The following is a 20,753-nucleotide window of genomic DNA, read 5'->3' on the forward strand; positions in this document are numbered from 1 at the left end:
CCTCACCCCCCCCCCCAAAAAAAATAGGATATGTTTTCTTGGCTGTATGGAAGATTTGAAACATTTTAGAGTTTAACGTAACATCCTCAGCAACTCGTTTCCACTTACACACCAAATGAATAGAATAAAATGCAGTGAGATTGTGCTGTGCAAAATAATACAAGGCTTGTTTTATACATAAAAAGTGACAAATCGCAGCTATTTTTCTTGGACTGCTCTATAACATGTCTGGTGTTCTACAGATACCCTTTGTTGGTAATTTCACTTTCCACGTGAAACCTCTCTGAACTTTTAAAGTATTTCTCATTAGTCTCTTGCCACCCAGTAAGAAATAATAGTCTTATTAAAGTGGCAGAACCCGTTGATGAAGCCGAGTGCGTTTTATGAGATATTTAGTGCAGCAGCAAAAAGTGCTGCACAGGCTAGAAGAAGTTTTACAGGTTGTCTTCGCTGAGGTGGCGTAGACTCGACAGAAAGTATAATAAAAATGTCAAATAAAAAACTGCTCAATTTAGATAATTCCTCCCAAGGAGAAATGCACAGCACCGCCGTGTGATAATTAGGGGCAGCAACACGAGCACACGGGCTGGAGGGCTGCAGAGGGACCCAGCCCCATATGGTGCGGTGCCCGCCACGCACACATGTTGCGGGTTGGATCCGAGGGTTCTGTCCTTCATGCCTCGGTGTGTTCCCGGTCTGCGATGGATACGCTACAAAGTGGACTAGATCAAAGGTTACATCTATGAGCTGAAATGTCACTCTTTTACTGCGCAGACTGGCGGGGGTTGGGGGCAGCAGAAGAAAAAATAATTATTAATGTGCACTGAAAGTCTGAAGGGCACTTTACATGTCCAGCCTGTGTCTGAGAGCAAGCAGACTGTTCGGAAGCCCAGAGGTCACCAAGGGACACTTTACTGCGGAGCCACCAGGCGGCTCGAGGTCACTGTGTGTGAAGAATTTCTAGCGTCATGTTATGCGCAGCGTCGTGACACTACATAAGAAGGTAGGCAGATGTACGTATGGGAGGCGGGTTTATAGAATTCACATGTGGGATATGTCCAGTGAGACAACATCACTATACATTTGATACATTATACATATACATGTATACATAGATAATATATATTATAGCTTACATAATTAATCGAGGTTGCAGAGGCTACGTGGCTTATAGTAATAAAAGCGTAGGCCAGAGGGATCAGGCATGAAAGGCTGGGTGGGTCCTCGGACCTAGTGAGCTTTGAGGGCAGACTTGACTTGGAAGAAGAAGATAGAAGATAGTCCAGGGGTCAGACCAGGGAAGGTGTCAGTCGAGGTGTCTGAACAGAGCAAGTGTGGCCAGGCATGGAGCAGAGCAGATCATTCAACTGCACACCAGGGCTTTTGCAACATAATCACAGAAATGACTAAAAAGAAGTAATCACTGTTGACTTATGTTTGTTTTACCTGAATTTATCAGAACAAGGATTGGCAAAGCCAATAGGTTCAGCCTATGTGAGATCTATTGGCTTTGGCTATGTTTTTTTTGGTATATTATAGACACGTTGCACAGCAACACGGGCTGCTGTACAACATTGCTTACAGTAAAGAAAACAAGCATTTGCAATGCAATAGGTCTCGCATTTATACGAGTTTGAGCTATTGGCATTGTAAATGACAATGCTTTTTATTTAAGTTTTTTTCTTTTTTAAACATAAATAAAAGGCACTGTCATTTACAATGCCAATAGCTCAAACTCGTATAAATGCGAGACCTATTGCATTGCAAATGCTTGTTTAAAATAGTTGGGGGAAAAAATCAACATAATTTAATGTAAAATATAACTAAATTAATTTTAAATAATTATACACATCGCTTTTCGTAATTAATAATGCAAAATAAAAAAAAATCTGTATGTGGGAATTTGTTTTGTACTTTAAAAATTCATAAAATATGTGCATTACCTGTGTGACATAAGCCCAAATGGACTAGTAATTAGGGCAGGTCCAAAACATATGTAAAAGTCCTGCATCACTCGCTTTACATTCAGGGCAGCTATCTGGAATGTTTTATGCAACATGCTAAGAGTTAAATAGTTGTGATGCATTATGTTCTGTTGAATTCATTGAAGACATGCATTCTTAGAAACAGTTTTGGGTTATGCAAGAATTAAATTCCATTCCCAATCAGAGAATCTGTGTTTAAATCAGTCACCCATGTCTCTTTAAGTGTAGCCTGGTTGTGTTATAAGAGTTGGCGCTGAATACAAGCTGGTGATTGCTTTTCTGGTGCAAGGATTGTCTGTTGAGCACGGCGACCCTGCAGCAACCGTGGACTCACACTCAACTATATCACTTATTCCATCCGGCTGCCAGGTCTCCACGTCCACTCCAACTGCATCTGGGTCTAGCATATAGATGTTACAAGAGGAGCTTATACCTTATCCGTGCGACACTCCCGTACGCCCCGTTATTGCTGCTCTTGGGGACGCTTAGAGGGGAAACGGGCACTTCTGAAATCGCTCTCAGGCATTGGCACACAGCGGGTATAGACACTCTGGGTGACATTTACAGAGATGGCACACTCTTAACATTTGAGGCATTGGCAAAGGACACTGACTTGCCTGCTGGATAATGCCTCCTTCATACCTTTCTCATAAGAGCCCTTTCGGCCCTTCTAGGAAATTTAACGTCCAAGCCACCGACACACCTGCCGCTGCAATATCTACACGTTCACTTATAGTAAACTGGCTGGTGACGGCCTTACTCACGCACACGCTGAAACCAATGGTGACACTCCGCACCCGCTGGGAAGCTGACCGGGGCCGACACTGGACAGACAAGGAATGGGCCACCATCTTAGCTGGTGCTACCTATATACCAAGAAGCTCTAAATTCAAGTTAATACAAACATACATAATACAAAGGGAGTAACTCTCTCCTGACAAAATAAACAGATATTTTAATATTGCCACATCTGAATGTCCACGTTGTCGGCAGCTCGATGCTGTGGTCCTGCACCTCCCTCCAAATTTACTCGCAAGAAGTTGCTGCAGCATTGGCGCTCTGTACCGACACATCCTTGCCGCCCACATGAGACCTCTGCATTTTAGGAGTCTATGTCAGGTCCAAGAAGAATAGAGTTGCATCACGATTCAGAGACTTAGGACTAATAGTTGCCAAGTGCTTAATTACAAACCAGTGGAAGCAGGCAGACCCCCCAGAGACGATCAGCTGGACATGATCACTTAAGATATGGGCACAGGCAGAGAGTACAGCACTACACAGGGAGGAAACGGCGGGGCTCCGCAAATATCCCATAGCGCGGCAATGGGATACCATACTTACAGCCTTCAGCAATGAAGTAAACGGGGAGGGCAATGACACCCAAATAGCTGTTAAATAATGCACATGCCGAAGGTCCCAGGAGGCAGGGGCAGGATGGTGGCAGCAGACAATCGCACTCCATTAGATGTCACCTCGTAGAGAGGGCCTGATGTAGCAGAGTCCCTGCTCCCTCTTGCCCCGGCACCTAAATTCATGAAACTAACCCCCAACACGAGTCAGAGTTCCACCCGAGTGTACTGTCATGTTGTAACTCACACACTATACAGTCCTACACTCAGTAATGTAATGGTTATCTTAACTGCTTCTAGATGGCAGTCCTTTAAATATACGTTGTTAAAAGTTGTTATATTGATAATGTACACTTTATTGGTGCGTTTACTTTTATCCTTCTTCCTTTTTCTTTGGAAAAACCCTCTCGTCGGCCTATTGAACTGGCCAGATGAGACTGTCTCCAATGTCTGCTAATGTAATGGCAGTTTAGACACAAATGACTTCAATGATACAAGCAATGCTACCATGTGGTATTGGCGAATTTTCTCTTCTCTTTGTCAATTTTTTCTTCATAGGCGATTGGACACTGTGGGAAGATGCGGAGGGCAGGCAATCACAAAGACGCTATAAGAGACGGTCTATTGGTGATAAGTTGGTGTGTTATCACACATTGGAAAACACTCTGCTGTAACATGAGTAGTTGATTCACAATAGTACTGTTGTGATATTGTAATATGTGGATGGAATAATGCTCTTGACATTTCTGTTCTGCCATGTAATATAAGAAAATGGAAAAATATGAAAAGACAAATAAAGATATTTAAAAAAAAAAGATTGTCTGTTGAGGCCGCAATTTCTTTATGGCACATCAAAAACTGTTAAATGGGGGGGAGGAGCCAAGATGGCGACCGGGACGGCAGCGTAGACTCCCGGCTCCGTGAACCTCCGCATCCCGCACGGATATCCTGCACGAGATCCTTAACCTGTGCTACGCGGTCGTGTTTCTGAAGGAGAGAGGCACCCGACTGTGTGACTCCGAGGTTTCTGGCTGCGGTATCGCCGGAGAAATGTGCATTTGAACTTTGCGGCCTGTGCGGCCCTGGAGCCGGGACCTCGAGTGGACGCCGTGGCCGGGTGGCAGTTCAACAACAGCGGCCTGTTGTGATTGGGTGGAGTCGGTCCACCGGAGCGGTGCCAAACTCGGCCTACATTTCGTCGTGGTCGTCTCTACTGTCATGCGTAGCGGACCGAGTGCATGCCCGGGGGTGCAATTCTCAGACCCTCCGGTGGCTGCCCCTGCCTTTGATGGTGAGCTGCCCGGCCGCCGCCCGTATCCTGCCCTGATCATTGCGGGCCGCCCCCGAATTTTTACGGGAGCTGGTCCGTAGTGGGGACGACTGTTGCCCGTGACCACGCAACGGATAACTTTTCGCCTGCCCCCGGAACCCGGTCACCGGCGACGTGGACATCGAGACGCTTGTCCCAGGGTCCCAGCCCCGGTGAGGGTCGGGCATACTTGGCGGCCATCTTGTTGCAATGAAGCCTACCATCCTGTCCGCTGGGCCGCAGCGGGATTGTGAGAGTGCGACTTTCGGGAGTGTGGCGGCGCGATCGCAGAGAGCTGTGCTGGGGTACGGCGACCTCCTCGAGGCCCTTGGTGCTCTTCACTCCTCCTTGATTCATGGTGTCGGGGTCTTGGGGAGTAAGCTCGACGGTGTGGCGTCGGCGTTGGGGCAGTGGCGGCCCGCCTGTCCGCACGTACACAGGGACTACCCACACTGCGCACAGGAGGACACTTTGGCGGCCACCCCTGAGGTTAGTGCACAGCTGGACACTCCGGCCAGTATGCTACAGTGTGTTCGTCCAGCTGAGGACCTGATCTGCCCCGGAGGCACTAGACCTGAGTGGGATGTGGTAGCCTCGTCCCGTACGTGCCCTCCTGCGACCCAGAGACAACTCCAGCAACTATTGTCTGCTTTGGCTGCTTCTGCCTTCCTGGACCTGGAGTGCAGTGCATATCCTTGTGCAGCACTGGGAAGCCTGTTTCTCCACGCTGCGGACTGTGTTGATGCTCAGAGACTTCCACCCCACCTGTGTGCGTCGCTTCTCGGACGTTTTTGGACAATCCTCTACCTTGGAACATCGGATATGGTGCTGGGTCGAGGGGTAGGCATGGGCAGACTCCCAAAGAGTGGTCAGGGATGAGGCTGATCCTTCAGGGGTGGTCATCTAGTGGACGGGCGGGCTCAGGGGTTGCGTGCTCTCCTGGCATAGCTAACAGCATAATAGGTGCATAATGCTCCCCATTTTTCTTTGAGAAGATAGATTTTGTGCCGTTTATTGTTCACTTTGGGGGAAACTTACCGTGCGGGAGGGAGAAGCCGGGGGTATGTTTTGAAGGCCCTCCTCCAGTTTATTAATACTTTCTCTACCCCCCCCGTCTGGTGGGGTTCTTTTCCTACTTCTTTTTCCCTATTCTCCTATATTTCGGGTCTGGTTCCAGGGCGACAGGCACACTGCTGGGGGGGGGGGCCGTACTCATCTGCAGAGGTGCAGGGTGGGGGGTTGGGGGAGGGGATTCTTTAGTTTTTTATCTCTTTTTCCATGGCCTCCTTTTTCTTCTCTGATTTTTTTTGTTTTTCTTTTCTGGGATCAGTGTGATACACCTCCTTTGCTATGACTCGTTGCTGCTCCGTGTGTACCGCAATTTCCGGGGCGTTCTCCGGGAGTTCTGGCGTAGGACTGCAGGCGCAACTGCTTATGATATTTTTCCCCATCCTGATGTCCTTGTGTTTGCGCCATTGACCTAATGGATTGCTGTAAATCGCTTACGTTTATTACTCTGCATATCTGTAATTGCTGTCTGAAAATTGTTTGGCACCTGATCCTTCTGCCTTGTTTCATTATAAAATGAAAACCTTTTTCTCCTGGTGCCCTACCTACTTTGTTCACAGTAGTAGCATTACGATTCTGCTCCCCGAAGTGCTGCCTGTGTTTACACTTGCCTGTTTTTGCTCTGATTACTTAGCGGCCGGCCCCGGGGGGTTGTAGGCCCATACTTGTTCTTGATAGAACTGTCAATAAAGGTTTTCAAAAAAAAAAAAAAAAAAAAAAACAACTGTTAAATGTCAGGAATAGGCCCAGTGGTGAATATTCCTGGTGCAGGGTTTGGAATGTGAGTAGCTCTGTGTTGCTTTTATGGGAGGAGGAGGATGAGAAAATGAGGAGAGGGTGACAGGAGAGATGCTCCAATCCCAATTGGGCCCCCAATGTACCAGACGAGCTCACTCTTTCGCCACTTTGTGTGTCGCCAAGGCATTCTGTCTCATACACTGTGTTCTCTGGGGGACCCATTCTGTGGGCTATCTCTCTGTGCACGGTCAACCACACCTCTCTGCCCTCTGGCAGCTCCATAGGCGTGTCCCACCTTAATATCTGGTGTGTCTCTGCCAGCCTGCCTTCTCGTCTCCCCGAAGCCTGGCTTTTCTCTGTCTCACTGCAAGTGTTGGGCTCCCGGCAGATCACACTCTGCAGGTCGCCACTTACTGCAATTGTCAGCAGTGCCTTTTTAATTTCTGTTCAATAGTTCATGTAATCTACGATCTCTGTTAGATGTGCGACATTTTGGTCCCGCGGTTTCATTTTCCTTCTTTCTCACGTTTTACGACTTCAGCTACACTATATGTTAATGCTACATGCCTGTGACAATGTTGGGGGAGAAATCTGAAATGTATTCATCCAGACCTTCAGCGGGACACATTCGGATTATTTTCAGGATTTTTTACAGGACAAGGCAGCCATCTATGTCCAGTTCCATCAGCCACTAGGTGCGCCCCCTCAGGTTAACTCTAATTTAATCTTCACCTTTGTATGACCTGTTTATAATGAACAAAAATCTAGATGCGCATGCACAGGTGGATAAATGTAACTCCGAATGCACTCACTTCAAATGGAAATGTATCTAGGTGTGAGGCTTTCTGTCCCAGCCATGGTATTTTTAGGTCTTTCCTTCGAGACCGGTTTTAGCGGTCTGTAGGCGAAAGCCTTTTGTGAACCACACCAAACATTCAGTGAGCTTGGAGCCCACAAGTTGCTTACTATTAGTTGGCTTTATTGTCCCTCTCATTTGCTTGCTTCTTATTCGATGGCTTGCCTTTCTTTTCTCATGTTTTTCTTTATCTGGAGCATAGTCTTTTGATTGGATGACTTAAATTCTTCCACTGCTCACATTCAAGGAACTACTTTTGCTTTATTTTCAGCCCTCCATGAACATGCATGTTTTCTACTTCTCTTATTCACATGGTAGTTCATACCCTCAAACTGCACGCTCCATTTTGCTCCTTCTTCTCCCCTAAGTGTGTCTGTTGTTCCCTTTTGCCTTTTGTATAACGTTTTCTTTATCAGCTTTCTCCAATGCCCAGCATCACATGCCTCCATTGCTCCCTCACACCCTTCCTCCTCCCCTTTTCTTTACCCCAACTCAGTCCTCAGTTGCTTTTCCCCAGTGTGCTCCTCCCTTGCTTTCTAAATCCCTTGTGGACATTTTTTAATTTACTTATTTACAGGGCTCTGCAGCTGCTATTTGCAGCTGGGCCGCTCTGCAAAAAATTGTTACAGAATCATTAAATAAAACCGAAAAGAAAAGGGCGCTCACATCCTCCTCAGGCAGGTACATGCACGTTGCCATACGTGACCATGCATGTAGGTGCGAGCCGCGTCTTCGTGCTGTTGTGGTTTTTTTATTTTCAAAGAGCTTTGACACAGCCAAAAGGTCGCTATGACAAGACCTAATCACTTTGCCAATGCTTATTTCTTTCCTTTCCTTATGTCTCTTCAGTACCTAAGACAGAAATTGGTCTGGGGGAGGTAAAAAACGTGTGGGGGTATATCGGAGAGGTACACAAATGCAATATGAATAAAGTTTACTTTAAATAAGCTCATCATTTCTGACACAAGTCTGTTTTATATTTCAGCTGGAAGAGTTGAATTCGTCAATGTATCCTTTTATGAAAAAGTCCAAATATATTGAAAACCATATTATTTGATTGAATCAAGTTTTAATGCAGTTTAATGCTGTTCTGATGATTTGATTATTAATTTGAAATGAGGACCAGATGTGGACATGTGAGCTATACTTTCATTTAAGTATTTTCCATTTATTTGTAAGCTTTGTGTTATGTCTTGCACTGTGAATGTGATAATGCACAGACCTGTGTTTTGTGTCTGAATTCCATTTATTGATAAGATTGTCTGTGGCTTTTTGGGTGTGGCTACAAAGGCCTGGCTGCTGACGTTTTGGTCCTGTGGAACCATTCTGAAAAGTTCCATAGAACCCATGGCCCTAACTTGCAACCCTACTTTGACTTTATCCAAGCTGTTTATATGTTCGAATTTGAAGAACATGAAAAGTTCTTGTACAGCTCTCTAGATTATTGACTTGTTTAGATCTCTAGAATAATGTCTCTTGTTACAGTATTTACTCCATAATACATTTGGAAATAGAACTCTAAAATATATTTTAAGCACTTATTTGTGCATTTATGCTTTCTAATTAGTGATTTGAATATTTTTCTGAGAGCTTGTGTAGCAGGAACAAGGTGAACAATTTGTATCATTAGTTTAATACATAGAAATCAATCAGCGTTTAACAAAGTCTGTTGGATGGTCGTCCTATGGTAATGGGTTTGGATTGCTGTTGAGTTGGATTGGAGCAACCACTGCTATATAGGTAAAATGTAATTTTGTTTTTAGATATTTATTTCTTAAATCTTAATTACTGTCTGGTTATAAGATTTATTTGTATTTTCTATGTGCTCCTCAAAATTGTAACTTTACTATCAAACATGAGGGCATCTGGTTGCTACTGCCCACTGCTGTCCCTTCCCTGGTCATGGCCTTGCGAGGTATTCCTTAAGCTAAGACTCTGGGTGTCTGAGACACACCGCCATTTTAGGCCGCAGAGGGTGGTGGCTATTGAATGATGGGTGCTGTTTCTTTTAGTAATACACACATTTTCTATGGTTTTTATGAAATATGCTTGATCAAGCTGTACTTTCTTTTTTCACAATACGATTATCATGTGTGTGTATCTTCATTTTAAAGTCAGGACAGAATATCAAAATATACATTCAAATTACAATAAGTACCTACTTGAAGTTTATGGTGGAAACAGTTGTGAAATTTATAGGTGAACCCGGTAAGCTGTATTGTTATGCAAAGTGCACACAATTCTGAATTCTGCAAGGGGTCATTTGTGTAGATCACTGATGGTTTTCCCATAGAAACTAATTGTTGAAATAAAAAAATAAGGAATATAAGTATGAAAAGAAAATGGAAAAATTTGGCCATATTTTCATCTATAGTTTTTTTGCCCTGATGTCTGATTACAAAAGTAAAACATAATTATGGCTGTCAGACTTTTCTGCTTCTGATCGCCGGATTATATAGTGTTTGTTTGTTGTCCAAAAACATGCAGTACCTAGAACCAACGACAGCTCATAATGATTTTTTTTATTGTGCACCAATCATGCATGAATTCATATGGTGAGATGTAATGAATGAAAAATGGATATGAAAGAAACCTATTCATTTATGATGAGTTTAGGAATGGTGGTTATTTTTACTACTCTATATTTGGGTTACCAATATGAAAAGAAGAGCCTTCTGAGGTTTCTTTTAGTTGTAGTTTATTGTAAATGGCATCTCCAGCACAGAGCAACATACATCTTCATCAAGTGCTCTCCAACTGACATTACTAGAATTCTAACAAGGGAACATTTTGCAGTAGAACCTCTGCACATTCTATGACATCTCTACATATCTCCCTTTTTCCATAACAAAATAACAATCTAAAAAACATTAATAATACTAAATAAATAGTACTAAACATGTTTAGAATAAATCTCAATATAAGGAAAAAATTAACATCGCAAATACAATGTACACCTAAAACTCTAACCACTAAAATATAAGCAACAGTTCATGTACAAGAACACTCCTAGTCCAATGCATCACATAAAATAAAAACCATTTGGAGAAATGTCTTATTCTTTATCAATAAAATGATCTTATGTTTCGCATACATTGCATATATTCCCTAAACTCCATGTAGTACCATCATCCAATTTGACAACATTTCCTTTAATATCCTTAACCTGAAAAGGTCCTAAATACTTACTCTCACCCTTCCGAACCCACTCATTTTTCCAAACAACCACCCAATCCTGTCTGTACCCATATCTTCTTTACTCCTTTCTTAAAATTATACGCTCTTTCCATTTTCCCTTGACTCCTCTCAACTCTCTCTTTGACTTTCCGGGTTCTCTCCCTTTCAAGGAAATGAACGGAGGTACACCAGTAGCTGAATGTGGACTAACCCTATGGGTCCACATCATCTTTCTTAATTCCTCTTGCCAAGGCAACCCATTGGCAAGAGAAAGCTGGATGTTGTCCATTATGAGACAGTTTACTCTTTCCACTAAACCATTCGCCTGTGGTCTGAAAAGAGCCACTCTTTCATGTTTAATTTCCATCCTTTTCAAGTACTCCTCCATTTCTCTGGAGACAAATTGCACTCCATTATCAGACATTAATGACACAGGTATTCCTTCTTCTAGAAAAATCTTCTCCAAAAATCTTACCACACTGCCAGTATTGACTTCACTCATGGTCTCCACTACAAACCACTTAGAATGGTAATCCACCAGCATGCGAATATACATATTCCTGTAGCCTAACTTACTTACAGGTGCAATGAAATCAATAGCTAATCTTTCCAATGGTGTAGCCGGAAATTCAGTACATACTAGAGGAGGTTGTCTCACAATTATAGATTTGTCACTATTGGCACATATATGACAATCTTTTACTAGAACCTCCACATCACCATCCACTCCAGGCCACCAGAATGATTCTCTGACCCTACTTTTGGACATATTTCGACCAGGATGCCCTTCATGGATAATATCTAGAATTCGCTTGGGTATATTCTTAGGAGGTGGGGCATGGTTTGTTGTGCGGCAAGATGGCAGCACAGTAGTGCAGCTCTGCCGGCCGCCGCTTCAATCCTTTCATTAATCCTGCGTTGCTGTGGCCTCCCATACACCCAGTAAGGCGAAAGAGGTTGCTGAAGCACGAAGCTGTCCTCCGATGTGATTTTTGAACAATGAGGCTGTCCCTTTGCCCTATCCTGCGTCTAGATCCATAACCTGTCGGTCTCTAAAATGGCGGCTACATAGAGGAGCCCTCTGAGCTGCCGGTGTGCTGCGTGAGCCGAATTGGATCCTTCCCGGGAGCCGCGAGACCTACAGTGGCCGTGCTGAGACCGTGGTGATACCCCGCTGAGGCGTTCTGGGGCGAGCGCTGGGGACTGCGAGAGGCGGCGGACGCTGTTTGTTGCGGCCTCTGGGGGTGAGTCATACGCGAGCACCCAGCTCGGGTTGGCGCGCTGAGCCTCGCTGAGGAGACCGGCCGTTGGCGCTGTGTGGCGGCATAATCGAGGAGTATTCGACAGCGCTTCTGAGGTGGATTGGCAATTCAGAGTGGTTTGGGACCTGATTATAGACTGCGTTGCTTGTCTCCCCCTTTTCTTTGTTCAGATTACATGCTTATGGACTGACATGCCTGTGGAATAGCTGTAAGGCCAGAGTTATCCAGTATTAAGCTCTAGTGATTATCGCCTGCCATTTGGGGCCTGAACTTTTCAATACAGTCCCAAGGTGCAGAAAGCCTCAGGTTCACCACGTGTTGTGAATCACATATTAAGAGCCGGTGACATCGCTGTGTGCGTGTGGAGAATTACCGGTGCGCTACCTATTGAAATGTGAGTGGCGGCGCACTTCCTGACAGACTAGTGGCTGACGACGGTGCACATTGGAGGTGGCGGCTGCCACGTGAAGGCCCGGCTTTGACCAATTTTTGGGCCTTACGACTGGATTGACTTACCGGAGGCTGCTGATGAGGTGAGAAGGGCTCTTCAGGTGCATAGACAACACTCTAAACGTAACTTAGGTGCGTGGCATGCAAACAAAGCTGCTCTTCAGTTGGTAGGCGATCAGCTTTGCAATACGCTGCTGTAGTAGGCCGAACTTGGTGCCTTGGAGGCGCTATCACTATAAAGACCTGCAATTTGGTGTTATTTTGCCCGACTGGCAAACTTCGTGGGCTACTGCGCCGGGCATAATGGGTAAGCCTGATCAGAACCAACCTCGACTGTATTTCGATTTGCGGAAGGGTGGTAAATCGGTACAAAATGCAGCATCGGATTCAGATTTAGACAATGCCGAGCACGCCCCAACGGCGCTAGAGAAGACCCTGGTGGCGATTCAAGCCAGCTTGCAGTCCATAGACGGCAATATTGAGGCGCTGAATGGCTGCATAGACACTATGGCATCTAACTTAGATAAGCAGGCAGCAAGATTGGGCGCGGCTGAACAAAGGATATCAGATGCTGAAGATGGTCTGCAACAAGTGGCTGCTAAAACATCAGACACTGAGAAGATACTGGCGCTTATCAAAGATAAGAATGAGGACATAGAAGCGCGCTCGAGGCGCAATAATGTACGCATCCTGGGCCTGTCAGAATCAACAAATGTAGGATGGCTGGAGGAATATGTTGAAGCTCTATTTCGGGAGGTATGCGGTCCTGATACTCTCTCAAATATGCTGGTGGTGGAGCGCGCTCACAGATCTCTGGCAGCACAACCACCCCCGTGCGCTCCACCTAGGCCCATTATTGCAAGGCTGCTAAATTTCAGGGATAGAGACACAGTTCTGCGCGTAGGCCGCCATAAAGGAACCATCCAGTATCAAGGGACTGAACTCTCATTTTATCCCGATTTTACAGCTTTGGTCCAAGCTGCGAGAAAGGAGTTCCACGGTGTAAAGAAAGTGTTGCTAAAGGAGCAGGTGCCAAACGCTATGCTATATCCCGCGCGACTACGCATTGGAGCTGACAATTCAGCAAAGATCTTCAACAATCCGAAACTGCCTATGTACTATGCAAAGACTTTAAGGTGCAGGAAACAGACGTCGGGTACTACTTCTGAATTGATGAGTGATTTTGCATATTTGTATTTTCCTTTTTCCTCCTGTTTGCAGGTTCTGGGGGTACAGCTACATATTTGATTGCCTAGCATTATTTGTGTCAGATCTGTACGGCGATAACAAGCTGTTCGCAGGCATGTTGTTTTCATTTTCAGTACAATTTTGGGCTGCTTCACTTGATCTTATACAGACCAAGGATCACTCTACATTATGATAAAGGTTATGCATTAGGGTTTGATGGAGTAACATTTACGATGGAGAATTGTGAGCTGCTGAGTTAAAGTCTATAATGTTGAACTAGATTGCCACTGTTGGGAGAGGTATGCTAGACTGCTTTAGGAATTAGATCAGAGTTATGCAATACATGTCCCTTCTGGTCGCGGGTGCGTCGTAACAGCAACTATACATCCGGTGGCGGCCCCCTCCCTCTTGTAAGGGAGAGAGATGTGCGTCACTGTGATCCCCCTTTATGGGATTACCCCATCATGCCTTGGTTGTACGAAGTTTCTTGTTGGGTGGGGAAGTTAACGAAGGGAATGTCTTTGGCGTATTGTGGTTGCCAAAGTGGGTGGGGGGAGGGGGAGGGTTACTGCATAATGTTGGGGTCTTCGAAGTATTGAACAGAATGGAAATAGACACAGATCGAAATAGACCTTGGCTAGATTTGAGTGATTTATCACCTCAGTACGGATTCACATGTTACGATAGAAGGGATGGGTGAGCGGTACAACTGTAGAACGTGGAACGTGTGTGGCCTCAATACTCCTAAAAAAGTCAGGCAAGTATTAGCGTATCTTGATAGGCACAAAATCCAAATAGCTTTACTGCAGGAAACGCATCTATGCAAGCAAAGAGAGAACAATATTGCACATAAATGGGCGAGTTATAAGATAGCGTCCTCGTTCTCTACATACACCAGAGGTGTTCTTATTTTAATAAAGAAAGGTATACCGTTTCTCCCCATCTTATCGCATGTTGACAATGAGGGTCACTGGGCTCTAGTGCAGGGCAAGTTAGGCAACACATTGATCACAATCATTAATGTATATGGTCCAGTAGAGGATGAGCCGCACACTTTTATACAATTGCTGAAGATCGTACGAACATGGTCGGAAGTGGCGACGCTATGGGGAGGCGACTTTAATACGCACCTCGACCCAAGACTAGACAAGTCCAACCCACAAGGGGCGCGCACCATTAGAATTGGGCAGTGTGAGCGTGATGCTATGTCGGAGCTGGGACTGGTCGATGTGTGGCGTCTGCGCAATGCATCTGACAGGGTGGGAACGCATGCAACACCGGCGTATAATAGCTGGTCAAGATTAGACTATTGGCTAGTAAATGAAGAGGCTAATGGATGGGTAACAAATGAGCATAATTTGCCGCGCACGCTTTCAGATCATAATCCCATACTACTAGAAATCCAAATACCAACTAACATACACTTTCCTTTCACCTGGAGATTTAGAGTGGAGTCTCTACTTGATCCTATATATGAAGACACTATTAGGCAGGCAATAACACAATATTTCGAGCTGAATGTGGGAACAGTGGACAGCCCGGCTGTCTTGTGGGAAGCATTCAAGGTCACGATCCGTGGGGTTTGTATTAGCACAACTTCGGGTATTTTGAGAGATCTCAGATCAACTAACAAAGCTGGAAAAACAATTGGGTGAACTAGAAACACAATATGTCACAGACCCGGCTGCAACTCCCCTCGACAGACTTCGCACTTTATTAAAAGAGTATGATGAACTAGCGGACTCTGAGATACGATATAAGTCGCGGCATCATGTGGCTAGAGCGTATGGTGAGGCCAGGCGCCCTGGTAGGAGGCTTGCTGAGACGTTACGATTCAGAGCTGAACACCATCATATTAGTAAGATAGTAGACGTTGGAGGGGTGGAACACTATAGGCCTCGAGACATTGTGGAGCAGTTTAGGGTCTTTTACAGTGAACTGTACACCACATGTGGCGCATTTGACGAAGCTGCTCTATCTGAATATCTTGATGATATTGCTTGTGTGTGGCTTGCGAACGGCATCACGAGTACCTTAGTCAGCCTATAGGGGAGTCTGATATTAAGGAAGCAATTAGGTCTTTACCTAATAATAAGGCCCCTGGCCCTGACGGGCTCACCTCTGAATTTTATAAACAATATGCAGACCTCATTTCTCCTTACTTATTAGAGGTGTATGCGGAAGCTCATTACTCTGGGACCTTGCCACCGTCTCTTAGACAGGCGCTCATCATCACTCTCCTCAAGAAGGATAAGGATCCAACATTGTGCGAATCATATCGCCCTTTGTCATTAATAAACCAAGACGCAAAAATATTGGCGAAGATATTGGCCACCAGACTGCAACCATTACTTCCCTTCATGGTTTTGCCAGACCAGTCCGGCTTCGTACCGGGGCGCTCCACATCCAACAACCTCCGCATAATATTTGCCATGTATCATATTTTAAATCCTGATCTCCAAGCGGCGGCGGTCATGCTTGATGCCACAAAGGCATTCGACTCCATTGAATGGAGCTATATGTTTTTATCCTGAGAAGAATAGGGTTTCCCAATGTTTTGATACACTGGCTGCAAATCCTCTACACTGACACATCGGCGAGAGTCAGGGTGGGTGGTCTCACTTCCGAACCCCTCCGAGTAGACCGGGGCACCAGTCAGGGATGTCCGCTGTCGCCTCTTTTGTTCGCCATAATGCTGGAACCACTAGCCTGTATAATACGTCAGCGTCAGAGGCCTTGCGATTAACTGGGAAAAGTCTGTGGTGGTTCCATTAACGTTATGCACTCGCCCTCCCCCCTTAGAATATCCTTTGGTTTGGACAACTGAGCCTGTCAAATATTTAGGTGTTTGGATGCATCGGGACCCAGAGATAGTTATACAAGAAAATTACAGTAGACCATTCCATCATTTGGAACAGGAGGTAGAAAAATGGATACATCTCCCTTTGTCTTTGGCAGACCGAGTTGCAGTGGTCAAAATGGTAGTTTTACCCCGTTTTTCGTATCTCTTCTGTAACATTCCGATTCGACTAACCAGACACTTCTTTAATATGGTTAAAGCACAACTTTTAAAACTATTGTGGAGGAAAACAGGCAAGAATTGGCTGGGCTACATTGACGCTCCCATATGCCAAAGGGGGCTTTGGGGCGCCGGATTTGTATCTTTATTATTTATGTGCGCAGGCTCAATACACCTATTATTGGTTCAAACCCCATGACTTCACCCCGCATATATCAGTGGAAGACGGTGATGCGTATCCCATATCATTGTCGGGAATAATCACACATGTCAACGGGGAACACCTAAACAAGAGCTTAACCCAATAGATGTGACGGTGTGGGCATGGCAGGCCATTGGTCGGATGGCCGGAAAGCTTCCTATTTACGCGCTGCAATTACCGCTGCCTGGGCATGCAGCGCTATCGGAAATGCAGGAGGCTGGCCCAGTTAGGGCTTTGAAAGATGTAGGACTCACACACATGCGATATCTATACCTAGATGGTACATACATGACAGACACTGATTTAGATTTTGTCACTAATCCCACGCCACTTTTTATGTACTCTATATATCGCCTAAAGCGTGCCTTGAGATGTCATTATCCAACATTCCCTGCAGAACCACCGACTCTTCTTTCTCTGCAGTTATTGATTGTAGCTCCTACTAAAAAGAAGCTGATCACTAGGCTATATAAAGTGGTTCAGGAGGAAGCATTGAAGGGGGTAAATCGAAGCCTTGAGCGCTGGAATTCCACATTAGAAATTCCACTAACAGCGAATGAATGGGAACAAATATGCACTCTAACTGGGAGACTCACGCCCAACGGAAATTTACGTATTATTAATTTTAAGTTTCTTCATCAAGTGTATCATACTCCCCTTAAACTGCACAAAATGGGACTTCGGGATTCGACGCAGTGTAGGAGGTGTGGGCAGGATCAAGCAGACTTTTGTCATCTTGCGTGGAACTGTGTCCCTGTCTTTACATATTGGACAGAGATACTTAGCCATATACATAAAATGACATGCACCACGCTTCAATGCACACCGGTCACATGTCTGCTTTGCTATACACCACAATTAAAGGGGGTGACAGGCAGGTATGTTCGCATTGCTCTTTTACTGGCTAAAAGAAGAGTAGCTATGACTTGGGAAAGTAGACTCAGTGCTCAAATCAAGGATTGGATTAAAGATTTGATATACTGTAAGGAAACTCTTGCACTGTACGCTGAGGAGCTGCCTGCTACATCCAGGCCTATAGATATTTGGGAGCCGCTTAGGCAATATCTGCTGACTTATGCCACGAACAACGTTAGTTTACCTTGAACTGTAAATTATGTGCTGCCATGTTTGTTGAATTTGTAGAGATAGATGCAAGCTTGGGGTTTGACTGAAGGTGGATGTTTTGATCTGTAATGAAAATCACACCTATTAGGCACAGGCCTGTTACTTGGGTTTTATTGATTCATGCGCCCTGTGTGGCGGACTGTATGCTGTTCTTTTTTGTCTTAATATGAAACTCAATAAAGAGAATTTTTTAAAAATATATATTCTTAGGAGGTACTAGCTGGTGTCTTCTTCTTACCTTTTCTTCAGAAATGATTAACTCATCTCTCACCTTAAAGAACTCACTTAGTTCATGATCCCTGCCATTTTCAATATTCCGACCTTGAACAATCCTCTTTTCAACTTCCAATAACACTAAATCACATTCTCTTGCTCTCTCCCACTCCTCAGTATTCAAAGCCAATTCTCCACTGTTAACCACATTCACAGAGTCATTGTTAATTTCATCGCAATCTTTTTCCAATGGCATTCTCGATAAATAATCTGCAACCACATTCCTTGTGCCTTTTACATACGCAACTTCAAAATTAAATTCCATAACCGACAACAACCACCTTGAAATGTGGGATGTTACGCTACCTTCCAACCCTCTTCCTCCTTTAAAAATATAGGTCAAAGACTTATGGTCAGTTCGGATCTTGAGCGGCAAACCCCAAATATAAAACTTAAAATGATTGATCGCCCAACTACAAGCCAGTGCTTCCCTCTCGATAACTGAATACAAGCGTTCTGCACCTTGCAACTTTCTGGATGTGAAACCAATGATGCGCTCCTCACTACTCACAGCTTGTGACAACATTGCTCCTATTCCTACTCCACTAGCATCTGTGGTCAAATACGTTTTTCCTGCAACATCAAAACGCCCCAAAAATTGTGCTTTTGATATAGCTTCCTTAACAGACTCAAACGCTCTTTTGCAGTCATCATTCCACTCAAACGCTGGATTTTATTTTCATTATTACTGTCATGGGTTCCACAAGTTCAGTAAAGTTTTCAATGTACTTAGCACAGTATTCAGCTAATCCTAAGAATGACCTCAGTTTGTCTTTATCCGATGGTTCAGAAGCCATAGTCACTGCTTTTATAATACTTTTATTTGGCCTTATACCACTGGCAGTAACTTCATGACCTAAATAATCCACTCGTTCTTTTCCCATTTGGCACTTCTCCATCTTTATCGTCAACCCATGCTTTTCTAACCTTTTCATCACCTCTTCAAACATTTTATCATGGTCACAAATATCATTCCCCACAATTAAAATGTCATCTTGAAAACACTTCACTTGTTTCAAATCCCCAAAAATCTTTTCCATCACTTTTTGAAAGACGGCAGACACCGATGCCAATCCAAAAGGCATTCTCTTATATCTGAACGCACCTAAAGAAGTAGCAAATGAAGTTCGATGTCTTGATTCTTCATGCAAATTGATTTGATGATATGCGGCTGACATATTGAGGACACTAAATACACTCCCACCTACCATAGTGGATAACATTTCAGATATATTGGGAAGAGGTTGTCTGTCCACCCAAATGTTCTTATTCAAGTCACGCAAATCAATGCAAAGATGAATTTTCCCACAATCTTTTGGAGCAATTACAATGGGAGCCAACCATTCCGATGCATCGATAGGCTCAATAATGTTTTGTTTCAGCAAATTATCAATTTCTTGGTGCAAAGGTTCAATCATCAAATTCGGAACATTTCTTGTCTTGTGTACCACAGCCCTCGCATTTTCTTTTATAATTATTTTATGTGAATACCCTTTTAACAAACCTAAATTGGAGTTAAAAACCTTAGGATATTTATGCATTAACTCAACATGATCTTTCACTTCTTTCACATCTACTCTTTCCAATACCATTACAGGTTCCTTAGCATTGGGATCTATTATGATATTCAGATCCTTCTGATGCCGCCCACCCAAAATGTCAGAACCAAAATTAGAAATGTAAACTCTCCCTTTGATAGCTTCTCCCTTAAACTTCATAACCATCCAACACATCCCTCTGATCTCAATTATTTTACCTGCATAACCTTCAGCTCGAATATCTGAATTACACAAAGGTGGACAATCTCCTTCTGCCCAATTTTGAACATAAGATGCATTCGAAATAAGAGTTTATAAACTCCCAGAATCTGCTAGTACTTTTATTTCCTTCCCCTCAAAAGAAATTTTGCAGTGGGGTTTCTCTTACTTATCCTGACTCTCCATTTTCACTCCAGAATCTGATTTGATCATTTGTACAATATTATTCTCACCACATTCTATGACATCATTAATTGTTGACACAATTTCATCCACATTTTCACAAATATCATCAACTTCATGTATTTAGTTCTTTTCTGCCATTTTGGTATGACACAGCTTTGCAAAATGCCCTCTTTTTCCACAATTCCTGCATAGTGTACTTCTAGCCATACACCTTAAACTCGATGCAATGTGTCCCATAGATCCACATCGGAAACACTTGATATCTCTAATTGAAAACAATTTCCTTTCCATTTGTGATCCCTTTGAATCACTACCAGATTTAACATCTATCTTTTTATTCTTAATTTTTTTTTCAACAACCTCCACCTTCTCACTTTTCGTAACAGTGGAGTTTGACGCGCTGTACCAAACAGCGTTATTTGATAAAAACATTAATGTCACGCAAAAATTAGCAGCGCTGGCTCCCCCAACAACCGGAATTCATTCTTTCTTCCTGCTTAAGTCAATAAAAATGCCCAGATCGAAGAAAAGGAGCTTACTCACAGGAAAGTAGATGAAAGTCTTCCAATAAACACTTATAAATATTCCAGGGATGAAGATGCCGGTACCTGCCCCCCTGCACAGGAAACTCGTCGCCATGAAAAGAAGAGCCTTCTGAGGTTTCTTTTAGTTGTAGTTTATTGTAAATGGCATCTCCAGCACAGAGCAACATACATCTTCATCAAGTGCTCTCCAACTGACATTACTAGAATTCTAACAAGGCAACATTTTGCAGTAGAACCTCTGCACATTCTATGACATCTCTACAT

The 20,753-nt window shown here is 44.0% G+C and overlaps 1 protein-coding gene across 1 annotated transcript in view; it reads left to right on the top strand.

The window, feature by feature from the left end:
* CCDC28A (coiled-coil domain containing 28A) overlaps positions 1-20,753 on the top strand; it is a 179,311-nt gene that overhangs the window by 130,732 nt on the left and 27,826 nt on the right. Inside the window, exon 5 of the mRNA XM_085612444.1 lies at positions 8,291-8,313. Coding sequence (XP_085468570.1) covers positions 8,291-8,313 — 23 coding nt within the window. The remainder of the gene's footprint in view (positions 1-8,290; positions 8,314-20,753) is intronic.

This window comes from Triturus cristatus, chromosome 6 (assembly GCF_964204655.1).
Source record: "Triturus cristatus chromosome 6, aTriCri1.1, whole genome shotgun sequence".
NCBI classification, from domain to species: Eukaryota; Metazoa; Chordata; class Amphibia; order Caudata; family Salamandridae; genus Triturus; species Triturus cristatus.